Source organism: Anopheles cruzii, chromosome 3 (genome assembly GCF_943734635.1).
Source record: "Anopheles cruzii chromosome 3, idAnoCruzAS_RS32_06, whole genome shotgun sequence".
Classification (NCBI taxonomy): Eukaryota; Metazoa; Arthropoda; class Insecta; order Diptera; family Culicidae; genus Anopheles; species Anopheles cruzii.
The window spans coordinates 3,211,794-3,226,286 of NC_069145.1; the positions used below are offsets into that span (position 1 = coordinate 3,211,794).

A 14,493-nucleotide genomic window follows, 5' to 3' on the forward strand; every position below is an offset into this window, starting at 1 on the left:
ATCCTGGACGTTAGGCCGCCGTTCCTTACTGAGTTATTTAAGCAAATAGTTTAAAACTGTTTTATGGTCGATCTTTAGCTCCTGGGTTTTTCACAAACTGAATAGCACAAACAAAGTACAATAAAAGATTTTTGTGTGTGAAATATCTGGATAACGATCATAAACTTCATATTGTTTGCTCGATACTTCACGAGATATCGATCCCTACAGCCATCTACCGAGAAAGTAATGGATTTCTGTTTTCCCAACCCAATATTTGCTTTGCAATCCCAATGCGTGGCCAGAGTGACCATCGCCTATCCCCGCCGTTGATCGCATTTATTTGCACTTTCTTCTCACATAATCCACATAAATGTGGACTATCCATTGCGCACTTGCAGCAGCGTGGGTCGCCAATCAAAGTGCAATTGGTCCCGGGATTCATTACGGAGAGTCCGATCCGATTCCACTGCCGGGCGCGCGATGATCCCGAGTTTTCACCCTTTCAGCCATCATCAACCAACCCGAAGTGGACCCCATAATTCATTTCTTCGCCCTCTTCCCGCGCTGTTATCATCGCATAAATTGAATCTGCCCAGGAACGGGGGGCCGTTATCTATCCACCCGCTTTCCCAGGAATTCATGTGTGGCCCCGCCGCGCTATCGGAATGATCCATTGTGATTTGAAAATCGATTTTGGATGGCCGGGTCGGTTCTTGGCTACGATTTTTTCCACTGTTTTATGATGAATAGCGGTTGCAACAATCATGCAATCCCATTATGCATAATTTACGGAAGAATTCATCGATACATAATAAAACGTGTTCCGTCTCGTGCAATCATCGGTCCCGCCGTTCCCGGGGACTGATGGTGCTCGGTTTACATTTTTCTCCTTTTTTCGATCCGGCCGATGGAACTTTAATCAACGATCGAACAATAAATCATGTGGTCCATAAAACGCACGGATTGGACGGCGTTTCGGGGGCACTTTTCAGCCCCGGCCCTCCCCGGTGCGAATCACATTTCAACTTTTATGGCCCGGACCAATAATTTCCGGCCAGTTGATGATGACAAACCGTGCTACACACACACCTACTCCGACGGTGGGCTATAAATATCGGTCGAAACAAATATCACCCTTGCCGCGGCGAGTCGCTTCAATCAAAGCCAAACGCGGCCAAGGCGCGCTAAGTACTGCACACTAGCCTGACGATCTCATAAAATCCCACCGGCCAGGTGTTGCTGCCACCGACAAACTTCTGGCCACTTCTCACATTAATCAAACGCTGCGTCTGGCCGACCAGGACACGGTGTAACGCCGGTCGTAACATTTTATTTACTCTCTCTCTGCGATGCTTCCTGGGGAACAAATTTTCCGATCCAATCAACAGCGGCAGCGCTCGGCAAACGCTTCGCAAGCTTCATAAAACTCGCCTGCTCGGATCATCAAATCCAATCGCACCGGAAAAACCTGTCAAATGAGGCGTTTGATGAGTTGTGAAAACACAGCCCCCGGAACCCGACCACCGGTTTCTTAGCGCTCAGCCTCGGGCCCCCTTGGCCAACTCAATCACCGGAGCAGCGCTACAGGAATTGTTTGCCGTCCCTAAGGCTGTCCCGGGAAGGCCCTGGGGAGATCGATAGCTAAACGTTTGGCAATGGGTCGAACCGAAAGTAGAGACCGTCGCCAGGTTGTTTTTTTTACATTTTACGTTCTTTCATAAACAAACTGTTTCTTTTACGGTTTTTGATAATGCAATGATAATCATAAAACAATTAGTTTCCTTTTTTAACTTTTTTTCTTTTAACTCTTTCCAACATCAACAAGATAAAACCAGCAAGTATTTGATGCCTAATAATGTTCGATGTGATGGAAATACACGGAATTTATCGTCTATTTTCAAAATTGAACTTTAAAAAAAAACCTGAAAAATTAAGATTTAATGAAATATTTCGTATCATGAAGTTTGTACTTTGCCATTATGACTCAGATGGCCGTTCAGATGGCTGCCTCGGGAACTATGGCAACAGTCGATTCTGATAAGATGTTACCTCGGCCGTAACTTGGCAAAAGTTTCTTTTTCAAATGCTCCAGAGTAGCAGGCTTGTCAGCAATTTTGTTTGTCATTGAAGAAAATTTTGATGTATAAAAGAACATTTTCGAATCCCCATTTTAATAGCAAGTTTTAATAATTTTAACACGTTGCCCTGTTGTTAAGCGATTTTTTCTAAAACGGCAAGCATTCAACTAGAAGTTTGACACTTGGATTGACAGATATATTCGAAAACTGTAAAGTGACAGCCTTGTGACTTCGAAATTACGAAACGGAAACCTCTGATAACCCAGCACAAATGACAGCTATTCCCGAATTTCCAATATCAAATCTGCTTCTTTAAAACCTGAAACCTTTGGATCCACCTAATACAGTACACTAGCTTCAACGACCGGGCTACTGATGCAATAATCTGATCCCGTCGGTGTTTTGCAAAAACACACGATGCAATGGGGTGGGGCTCCGCCGCCTGCTAGCATCACTTTATTACGTGCTCCTCGATTCATGTTGACGCTTCATTGCACCCAGCGACCAAAAATTGCTTCTTGACACGAATAGCCGCAGCACTTGCCAACATCTTTCAATCTGGTTCCCGACCGACCGACCACGACCGCTTGTATGTTGCCCGGCCATGCAATATTTTTGGCACGGCGCACGAGAACAACTTCATTAGTGAGGGGGCCAAGTGCAGTTCGGGTTGTGCCGAAGAAACGTTCACCTTTCGGCCGGCCGGTGATGACCTGAGTGAGAGCGTTCGTCATTATCGTCATCATCATTATCGAGATACTCAATCACGGGAGATTTCTGATTCGACGCAACAGTCGGGGTTGCCGGCCACCGGGGGTCATCCGAAGCATCGCAGCATCGAGCGCAGCATGCATGCGGCGCACCGAGCGGATGGAAGCGGATTTTTACGATAGCTCCTGCTCCTGACGACGACCTCCGGCGGCGAGCTGGGGATTAGTGCTGCCGCCCAGCATGCTTTGATCTGACCGTCCGTCTCTCTGGGGATCTAATTACTCAGACGACCGGTCCTGATTTGCGTTCCCAGCGAGGGGGCTCGACCCCCGGTGGCCTCTCGACCTCCGGAGGAGTATCATATTTTCCTGAATGCGTTCCAGGATTTGTTTTGGGCATGACCTAAAAACTTGTAATTTAAATTTGTACTCCTTTCATGGGGCGACCACTTGGGAGTGAGTCTCAAGTCGGGCGATCTGATTATACATTCCTCCATTATAACTGTGCCGTTTCGTTCCTTATTTAGAGTTCATGTTTTGGAAGTAACTACAACAATGTCGTCGGCTAGAGAATATTCAAATGTTAACTATAAAATAAATCACCTACTTGAGGGCTGTCCGATGGCACGACTGCCGACGATTCATCGAAAGTAATCCGACCAATGTAGATTCGTTCATTCCACACACCGCCACAGCTGCTGTCTTCTGCACACAGCTGCAACCATCCGATGCTTTCCATTTCTAATTTCTCGTTTCCAAAAATGGCCCACAATTCGGCCCTTTCGGCAGGCTTCATTTTCTTTTATTACACCCCGTTACGCCCGCGATCCGGCCAGCTGTCATCTTACGGGATGGAACCCGGGGGCTGGCATATCACGGCCACCAATGTTGATGAGAAATCAATGTCAGCCGTTGCTGCACCGAGCCAGAGAGCAGTCGGCGCTCGGCGCCAATTGGCCCCGGGCTCGAGGCAATCAAAACTAAGTGCGAATTACTTCAGCATTCTCGCGGCATAACGAGGACGCCGACGACGACGAATCACGTCAATACCGTACCGTACGTTCGGTGCAACATAGGCTGCCCCACGCCGGGTGGCCATGCGGGAATATTATGAATACTGGCGCAATTCCCAAAGCCCACGGAGTACGGAGCGGGTTTGATGGGGACCTGAGATGCGAACGCGTCTGGAACACATATTTCGACTAACGAGTCAGTGAGCCACACGTGGCACGTGGCTTCTCGGCATGACGGCCGAGACGGCCTTCCGTTCGTCTGCCGTCTGCCACACAGGATTCCAACGGCGCCTTCGGGCAACTCTTCTAGGAGGCCTTTCAATGTGCCCGGGCGACCTTTCAACGATGATGTAGAACGTACGAATGGCACATTTATTGAAAATGTAAGTCAATTGTCAGTTTAGTGATGTCGGCCAAAACACACCTTGAAGTGATCTCTTTCTGATTTCTTATGCTGGATGGGTTGACAAGTCATTCGGCTAGCATGACAACTGTAGGAATATTCCTTTGTCACTTATGGAACTTCAATTTATAGAGAAGAATTAAATATATAGCTGAATAAGTCGACAGGAACTAGGTGGTTGAAAGCCAGCCCGTCAACTTGACAACTTATTGACCCACGCGATGCAGATTCACTTGACATACCGAACCAAACGTAATGCCCTCAACGTGACTGGAAAGTAAACGAAAAAACCTGGGACCACGAGCATCGATTGGTTCGAAGCATCATACACTTCCGAGACAATTGGCTGAAAAAGCGGTGCGCACCGCGTCAGCAGGTTTCGAAATAAAACAGCACGAGACTGGATTGAAACCTGTCCGACCTAGCAGAGGTGCAAGGCATGCTTTTCTCCCAGTCCATCTCTGTAACCCGTCCAAATAGTGGCCGGAAAAGTAGTACACTTTTTCTCTCCAAAGTAATTGTTTCCGACGCTGATTTGAAATGAAAAGCTTTCGGTTGACGAAAATCTCTGTCCTCCGAAAGGAATTTGTTTTTTCGACATCTCAGCTACCCAAAAAGAATGTTAGCTGTGGTAAATGATGTAGTGCAGAGTCCCCATACACAGCATTCAACTCATCGTTGATTCGCGTAGGGCTATTGCCTTTTGCAAAAATCAACTCACTCAAAGGATTGTTACAGAACCATATCAGCCCACCTTCGTCGCCCACGTCTTGACCCCTCCGATTGGGGTAGTCAGTGTGTTCTGCTCTCCTCCTGTGTGTGTGTTTAGATAAAACATCACAGCACAAACTCTGTCGAAGAACCCAAACATCGTCCACGATCACCGCAGTCCGGCACTTCGAAGGCAGTCCCACGCTACCGGAGCGAACGCGAAGAGTGATATCTTGTTTACTATTTACTGCCGCTGCGGCCACCGTAGCGGTTCAACATCACGCGCCCATCAGCGAGGCCCAGACATGTTTACGCAAGCATCCTGACAAGTGTCGGGTCGGCTTCACGCGGGGTCCATCATACTCTTCGACGGCCCATCGCCATAATCGTTAACGGACACATTAGGAGACTCCGCAACGTAATCGCGCACACCGCACACCGGTTAACGAAATAATCAATGAATTTTACGCATGCTAATAGCTGGCCCTCGGCCCTGGACCCTATCGGTAATTTAAATACTTAATGCCCGCGATGGGTGGATCGGTCGCGGCTAACGAGGTCCTGCGGGCTGGCCGACTGAGTCTGCGGTCTGAACGGTCTGGCAATTAATTAAAAGCCCTAATCATTTGCGCCAATAAAAGCGCGATTGGGTAAGCGTTGCCGCCGGCCGAAAATGGTGTCGTTGGCGGATTTTCTTTCCTCCCCTGGTCCCCGGTTACCTTCCGCGAGCCATTAAGTTTGATGGCTCGGTAATCATCAAATATTTGTCTTTTGATGGGATGATTGGGACCTAGGCTTCAGTTCATTTGCGTTCGCACCAGACCCATCGACCGCGGGGCAAAGGACGTGCCGTGGACAATAAAAGTGTATTTCCATTTATCAAAGATTTACAGAAATCGTTTCTCCGTCCTTTCTTCTAGGGCGCGGGCGGAACCGATAGCGCAGCACCAGCGCCGAATAAATTAACCATAATCGCGCCATCGCGGGTCACGGCATTTTTTGAGGACCTCCGGCACACTCTCTCTCTCTCTCTGAATCGCATCTTAATGGACCATTTAAGGCCATAACCGTCGGAGCGCGAAAGTTGCGGTTCCCGCGCGACAGAAGACACCCAACACGTAAAGCCACCACATTTGTCGCCAATTGCCAAGTTTCGTGCGGTGAACAAATCTTTGCGAACCACAAAACTCAACCCGTGGCGGGCTCCCGGGCACCTGAGATTTACACCTGAGTTACAATACATTTGGTTCAACGCAACCGAAGTGCTGCGGAAAGTTCTAAGCCGCAGCATTCTCGTCGAGCAGCGGCAAAAGGAGTCCTCCTGTGGTCTGAAAGAGACCACGGTTATCAGGTTGTTCAATAACTTCAATCACTTTATTATTCAGTATGGTCTTCCTGAACATCAGTACACTTGATCCAACGAAATTCAGATCGCGTTGACAACAAATGATCAATTTGAACCATGCATTGATTGAAAAACGGCCAAAATGCAATTCTAGTGGGTTGCAATGGGGGCGCCTAGTGGCCCGTGCCAACAAGCACCAGGCGCCCCAAAAAACAAAACTGTTTCAGGATACAATCAAATCACTTGGATGGGAGCTGCTATCTCTCCCGCTGTATTCACCAGACTTGGCTCTTTCCGAATATCATTTTTTTTCATCGATGGGACACGTATTGGCTGAGCAGCTTTTCGTTTTTCTACGAGGAAGTCAAAATGGGATGATTAATTAGTTTACTTAAAAAAATGAAGAATTCTTTCGTCTGGGAATCCATGATTTAGCAGAGAGATAGGAGAAATGTATAGCTAGCGATGGCACATACTTTGAATAAAATAGAAAATCACATCAAAATTTTATAAACGTTTTTTGTGTGTTAAATAATCCCGATTTTTGACGCATACACCTAGTATTTCATTGTAAAAAAAATACTATGACATGTCGATACTAAATGGTTTGTAAACAAAGAATTAAATGACAGATTGAAATGAAACTTCACAAACGTTCATAACAGTGTACAATAACATAAGAAAAATATAAGGCTCACTAGCAGGCCCGGCGAACTCTGTTTCGCCCCAGAGGCAATGGGCCCCCGGTGATAGGAGCAGTCGGTAACGCTCGTCCCTGTATCGCAGCTGGCCATGGGTTCGATTCCCGATTCCGGCGTTCCAGGGGGGTTGGCGCGGGACTAACAACCCGGCCCGTAAAAACGAACGTTTAGAAAGAGTATCAGAGATTAACATTGTCGCTGGTTGGTGCAGGCTAAAACCGTTCAACGGTCGTTGTCCAATAAGAAGAGAAGCACTTCATTTCGTCAGCTGATCTTGGAATTACTGGCAGTGTTTGGCGGAAATTTCAGGACAGTAAAATCATTGCCCCTCCAAAACATCTCGCAACATGCGCCAAACATCTCGATTATATACGTCATTCAGTTCACGATTTGGCGCTGGCATTCCTAATTGTTAGCTGGTATCTCCTTATTCACCTGAAGATCAGGATTGCTGGAATTGACACGAATCTTCACATTTTTTCCCAAACAAAACACGGTACGGTACAATTTCACTATTTTTAAGTAAATACTTACTGGGGAATGCTTCCCTACGATTAAAATTATTTCCCGAAAAAGCAAGTGTTTAAAATGAAGTATTCAATATTATTCTCCACGCACGTTAATTTTTTTACGACGCGAAGGATGAAAGGAGATATGAGAAAGGAGATCCGCCTTTGTCGCTAAACAATTGCTCACAGTGGCGGATCGCGAGAATATAACTGGAGGCTCTCTCACTGGCTGACAATTTGCCAAACTATTCGGCGTTCGTGAGAGAGAGTGTAAGCATACGCAAGAGAGAGACAATTGCTTGCTGTTTCGCTCTCTGTCTATCGTTTGTCGATGCCGCCTCAGCGGGAGAGATCGCGTCGACCTTATTTGGATGGGGAAAGGGAGGGGGGGGGGGGAGAAAAACACATTGTGCGTATTGTGGCTTCATTGTGACGCGATCGGATTATAAAAAGTATCCTATGTTACCCCCTTGGATCTAAGCTACCTCCACACCAATTTTCAGCCAAATCGGTTCAGCCGTTCTTGAGTTCTGAAGAAATAACAATAACGCGGTACTCTTTTATATATACTAGGTCGTTGCGTTGAGATTCGGAATTTGTTTGACACACAAAAATGTTTATAAAATTTTAATGCGATTTTCTATTTTATTCAAAGTATGTGCCATCGCTAGCTATACATTTCTCCTATCTCTCTGCTAAATCATGGATTCCCAGACGAAAGAATTCTTCGACTTTTTAAGTAAACTAATTAGTCATCCCATTTCGACTTCCTCGTAGAAAAACGAAGGGCTGCTCAGCCAATACGTGTCCCATCGATGAAAATGAATGATATTCGGAAAGAACCAAGTCTGGTGAATAACGCGGGGAGGGATAGCAGCTCCCATCCAAGTGATTTGATAGTATCCTGAAACAGTTTTGTTTTTTGGGCGCCTGGTGCTTGATTCCACGGGCCACCAGGCGCCTCCATTGAAACTAGAATTGCATTTTGGTCGTTTTTCGATCAATGCATGGTTCAAATTGATCATTTGTTGTCAGTAGCGATCGGAATTAACGTTTCATCAGGTTTTAGGAGCTTGTGAAACACCACACCTTTCTGTCCCATCAGAAAGTCCGTTTTTTGGAGTCCTTCGACGCTTTTTTTTGTAAAGTCAAAATCGCCATTTTGAAATTTTTTAAACCACTCAAAGCACTGCGATCTTCCAAACACAAGTCCCGACAAGCATTTGGTGCGATTCCGAAGCAGTTTTCTTCAAGAGGAGCAGAAAAATAATAATCCCCGCAAAACGTCATTTTCAGGCACAAAAGTTGACATAGTTTAACCCTTTCAATGATGGGTTGCAAACCGAAATAATTTTTTTTTCGACCTGAAATCATTTACCTGATGTCAAAACAAGGTAATGATGAATGAACAGCAAAACTGGGAAGTCCCAATCGGCAGGTACAGCCATCTTTTCAAAATTCCGAATCTCAACGCAACGACCTAGTATATAGATAGCAGCGCCCTCTGTTTTTGAACCGCCAAACTTATTGAACAACTCAGTACAATTGGTCCTTTTTCAATCCTCGCGGGGCCGCTCCTGGGGGAATTGAATGGAAAATCAAAGCAGTAACACACACACACGAGGAAGGCGTGGAGCCGTTTCGTTCTTCGCTCAACGCAGCATTTATCATCGTCATCATCATCATAACTCCTGCGTAGAGCCCAACCAATCGATCAGCCGATAAGTTGCCGGGTGACAAAGGATTCACAGGCATTCACAGAAAACTTTCCGATTGATTCCGGCCGTCCATCCGTCTGCCGGATGCCGGCCATTAATCATCGCATCTTCTTTTTGCGCACTTCCTCTGTTGGCCTGGTTCGTCTAGCTGATCTTTGTTCCCTTCCTTTTTCTCCTTCCGCAGACCGAACAGGATTAGAGCCCGGACACACCGCATGAGCTGCCACCACATGAGGTGTGGCCACATGGCACATGCTTGACATGGTCGTCTGGACAGTGAACGACACGAACCGGACGGAACCGAGAGCCTCCCGGATGATGGTGCTGGCGGGCGGCGGCGGCGGAGACGGCCGAGGAACCGCTGGCGGGGCTCGGTCTGGCGCTCGGTTACGACGGTGCCCCAATCGGAGGCACCATGACAACGTCCAGCGCCGGCGATGGACTGTTTAGTGCGGTGTCGTCGGCGGCGGCGCGAGTTAACGGCACGGCGGGTGACGACAGCCTGCAGGAGCTGCTGGAGGGAGGCTGCCCGCGGCCCGACGACACCCTCTACCCGAGCCTGATCGGCATCGACCTGGCGGTGCCACAGTGGGAAGCCATCGGAACCGCTCTCATCCTGACGCTCATCATCGTCATCACCATCGTCGGCAACATCCTGGTGATCCTGAGCGTGTTCACGTACCGACCGCTTCGGATCGTGCAGAACTTTTTCATCGTGTCACTGGCCGTGGCCGACCTGACCGTGGCCATCCTGGTGTTGCCCCTGAACGTCGCCTACTCGCTGCTCGGGCGCTGGGAGTTCGGTATCCACGTGTGCAAGATGTGGCTCACGTCGGACGTGCTTTGCTGCACCGCGTCCATCCTCAATCTGTGCGCGATCGCGCTCGATCGCTACTGGGCGATCACCGACCCGATCAACTACGCCCAGAAGCGCACGCTCGAGCGCGTCCTGGCGCTCATAGCCGGCGTCTGGGTCCTGTCACTCCTGATCAGCTCTCCGCCGCTGATCGGCTGGAACGATTGGCCGGCCGAGTTCTCGAGCGAGTTCCCGTGTCAATTAACGAGCAACCAGGGCTACGTGATCTACTCGTCGCTCGGCTCCTTCTTCATCCCGCTCGCCATCATGACGATCGTGTACATCGAAATCTACGTCGCCACGCGCCGCCGACTCCGCGAGCGCGCCCAAGCCTCCAAGATCAACACGCTGGCCACACGCAGTATCGGCATGCCGTCGGCTGCCGGCCCCGCGGCCTCAGGCGTTGGTCCGTGTGGTGGCGACAACAATGGGCAGCCAGCCACCGTCCCTCAGCAGCCTACTGCCGGTGGTCCACACCCGGACCAGGAGTCGATCAGTAGCGAAACGAACAACCACAACGAACACGGACTGGCCCGGGCGGACCCGGACGAGGGAAGTGGGAAGAAGCCCGCGGGCAAGCGGAGCCGGCTCGGGGCGTACTTCGGGCGGGCTCTGGGCGGCGGCGGCGGCGGAACCGCCACCAACAACAACAACCGGAAACGGAAGCAACGGCAACCGGACGGTGGTGGCCAGGGCGGCCGGCGGCTGCTGGGATCGGGTGCTGCGGTGGAGCGCGAGGACGACTCGGTGACGGACTACCCGGACAACTCCGGGTCCGGCGAGAGCGCGAAGGCCGCCGAGCTTCAGCAGCTCCAACAACTTCAACTCCAACAACAGTCCAACTGTGATACTCCGGCACCGGCGGATCCACCGGCGGCGACGGCCAAGAACGGGCTGGAGGTACGGACGACGACGACGACGACGGTCGGGTTCGATGGGTCCGCCCTGACCGGCGGTGGGCGGCCGCCTACGGGCGCCGTCGCCGCTGGCCGCTTGAAGCAATCGTTCCGGAAACCGGGCGGCCTCAACCAGTTCATCGAGGAGAAGCAGAAGATCTCGCTGTCGAAGGAGCGGCGGGCGGCCCGCACGCTCGGCATCATCATGGGCGTGTTCGTCGTGTGCTGGCTGCCCTTCTTCCTCATGTACGTCATCCTGCCGTTCTGCCCGAGCTGCTGCCCGACGAATAAGTTAATTAATTTTATCACCTGGCTGGGCTACATCAACTCGGCGCTCAACCCGATTATTTACACGATATTCAATCTCGACTATCGGCGCGCGTTCAAGCGGCTCCTCGGCATCAAGCCGTAAGACCGGATCGGAGCGGAGGCTGGCGTTTCGGGTGCCCAATTCAATTCCGGTCAGCGTGAACGGTGTCCCCTTTTATCGGCTCCCGGGAGCTTCCGGACGGTGCGTGGCAATCGGCAGATATGGGCAGACACTCTTTAAAACGGATAACCCAAAACTAAAGACTCAGCGGACCGGTATCGGTTGACTCGGGAGATATTAACACGGGAGGAATCGATTCAGTGTGGTTCGAATGGCCGAAAAGTACGCTAACGGTGATTGATTTTTATTCACCGCGCATGAAAAAGGATTACTTTCCATCGGGGACGGCGTGGGCCACCGGGCGGCTCCATCGGCACTCCATTTCCGGTCCGTTTTTCGCATCCTGTGAACGAAACGGCAAGCATTTGCCTGTCTGTGTGTGTGTGTGTGGTTCGCAAATGTCGCAAAACTACCTCCGCCCGGAACCGGAACCAGCTGCAGCCGCCGGAACTGTAGCCGCCTTTTGATATCTTTTGACCGTCGAGCCGTTTTGTGTCGCGTGGGGCGAGTGGGGGAAAGTGAGCAATTTTATGGCCCCTCCTGGTGGCCTGGCGGTGGCCTGGCTTCCTGGATTCCGCAGCTGGCGCGCAAAACAAACGCTTTTTCGCGAGGACACAACACAACTTCAGACACAACTTCCAACCCAATGGTTGCTGCAATGCAATAAAAGTGTGATCTCCGTAGCAATCAAGCAACTGCTTTCCTTTTGTCCTTCGGGGCATCCCTTCAGGACGCACTAACCACTTTGTTCCAGCAGCGCCTACTGTGCGGCGGCGGATGATGATGATGATGACGACAGTGTCTTGTGTTGTCAAAACGCCACATCAGGCTCGGCAACAACAACAAAAAAAGGGAAACGGAAAACAGAACCGAAACCGCGTAACCGTTTTGTCATTGCGCGAAATGGGAGCACTTCCGCCGCCCGGGCCGAGCAAGGGAAAGGGCCCCCATTTGGCTCGGCATCACTGAAACAGACTTTCAAAGGAGTCACTTCCCGACCACGGCCACGTGGCATCCGAGTTTTGCGACAGCCTTTGTTCTCGTTGGAGCCGTGGAAAGCCGCCGGCGGGCCGGCGCCATTTTCTTTGCCGAGGGCGCCCGGATCCAGGATAATTCCCCAGGTAGCGTTGCGGTACGCGGTTACGATGTTGACGCCAGCCGAACGTAGAGGACACTTTCGCCAACCGCCGGCGGCGGCGGCGGCGTGGGGTCTGTCCAGGCTCTGCCCACACACACACACACACACACACGTGCGCCTGGCTCACTCGCGGGTGGTTTTATTTTTAAATGCTCACACGTCATGTTCGCCGTCTGTCCGTTGCCATGGCACCGGTTTCGATGCAACTGGTATTCAGCACTTCTTGGAAGGGCTCGGAAAAGGTTCCCGTTGCTTATATAGAAACAGATCCATCAAGTGTTTGGATTTTGGAACTACCGATTACTAGACTTTTGAAACGTCAAACTTCAAAGTCTGGAAATTGTAAAAATTGAATAAAAAAGGTATACGCTTGCAGAAAGAAATATTAAAAGCTTATTTCCAAGGTGCGTGAGTCTTCAACTCAAACTGTACGAAATTTGAAAAGCTCATTTCCACCTCAGTCAACGTGGGATGATTTTGGACGTTTTGGGCTATTTTGGGATCTCCGTGGCTTTGCGCCATACGCTTCATTCAGTTGTGTTTTTTTTTTCAGCTACTAATACCGGGAAGGATTCTTCAAATCTTCGAGTACCTTGTTTGGTAGATCACTCCGAAGAAGATGCCGGTTAAGGATTTCCAAGGCAAAAGCTATTGCTAACAGTGATTGACACTGTTGAAAGGTTAATTCAAGCTACGAAACGTCTTCCAAATATCCAAACGAACATGTTCCAATAATTGAGTCGGTCGGGCCCAAAAATTGATCTTAAAATGATGGAACCGACCCGAAAAGACTTTCAAGATCACAATGTGTGAGAAAGAGATTAGCCGAGAGCTTTGGAAACCCCACAAGCCGCAAGACATTTACCGACGGAACCGAGGACTTCAGTAAAGTTGATTCAAGTTTGGGCGTAAAGTTTGGGTTCGGCCTACGGAAACGGACAGTGAGGAGGACACATCGGGCAAGGTCGGAAGGTCATGACATTTTTCACTTTCCCTAGAATACCACGGAGCAGTTACATCAAACTGGAATTATTGCGTCACAGCAGATGTCTATTCATTTCTTAAAATACTCACCCTTGAAGAAGACGAACTCTGACGCCTGTTCGACCCCGACATCAAACCGAATTGTGCAAATTTGGAACACCCGTCCCCGGAGCCCCGGCCACAGATATTAATTCTTCATCCAGATGACTTTTTAGTCTCCGCGGTCACGACACCCGAATCGCGTGTCTGGCTGTCTGTGGGTGTGTGTGTGTGTGCGGTGGTGGCTGGTAGCTGGTGACTGTAAATCCGTAATTTATCATTCCTGACAGACGCAGGACGGCCAGTGAGCCAGATCTACGGCCCCGCGGTGGCTCACTTCCAGAAAGTCAATTTATATGCCAGTCATTGCCAGTCAGAGCTTTACCGGCGAAAATGGCACACAATGGCCGCCCACACACACACACACACACGCAGCCACCTGCGCCACAGTTGCCACCGACATGACGGCAACATGATGAGTGTTATGATTATCCCGTTTGTCGGCCGGATCGGATCGGCGTCGGGCCGGATCGCGACCGTTAAAATGGACACCGTCAGCGCGTTGGGTCAAAGTTCGAGTGTGGCCAAAAGTTTTGGCCAAACTCATCGCCAAGCCTCTCACGCACCGTCCGAGCTCAGTAGCGCCAATGTCGCCGTTCTAAAGTCGAGCACGTGTTGTCCACACGGGCTAAAGAAAACACAAGAGAGAGAGAGAGAAGGATCTCTAAAACTTCTGCCAGCTTTCTTAGGATATTAATGGGGCCCAGCCCGGCAAACAGGACCCCCGCAGGACCCTGAGAAGAGAGTGAGAGTTTCAAGGGTATGCACCCAACTTTCAACCGCCTCTTTTGCGAGCCCAAAGAGAGGGCGCGTTGGACACGCGGTGCATACCGGACGAAACCCAACCCCCGGGGCCCCCGGGTGGGTGGCGAAACTTTTTGCCCGGTGCTCGGTTTGCCCAGTGCACCCGAACTCCGCCC

The 14,493-nt window shown here is 50.1% G+C and overlaps 1 protein-coding gene across 1 annotated transcript; it reads left to right on the forward strand.

Moving 5' to 3' along the window:
* The first annotated feature begins 9,585 nt into the window (after positions 1-9,585).
* LOC128274846 (tyramine/octopamine receptor) lies at positions 9,586-11,334 on the forward strand. The gene is made up of 3 exons (XM_053013173.1): positions 9,586-10,377; positions 10,480-10,550; positions 10,890-11,334. The coding sequence occupies exons 1-3, from the start codon at positions 9,586-9,588 to the stop codon at positions 11,332-11,334; spliced, it is 1,308 nt and encodes a 435-aa protein (XP_052869133.1).
* The last annotated feature ends 3,159 nt before the right edge of the window (positions 11,335-14,493 follow it).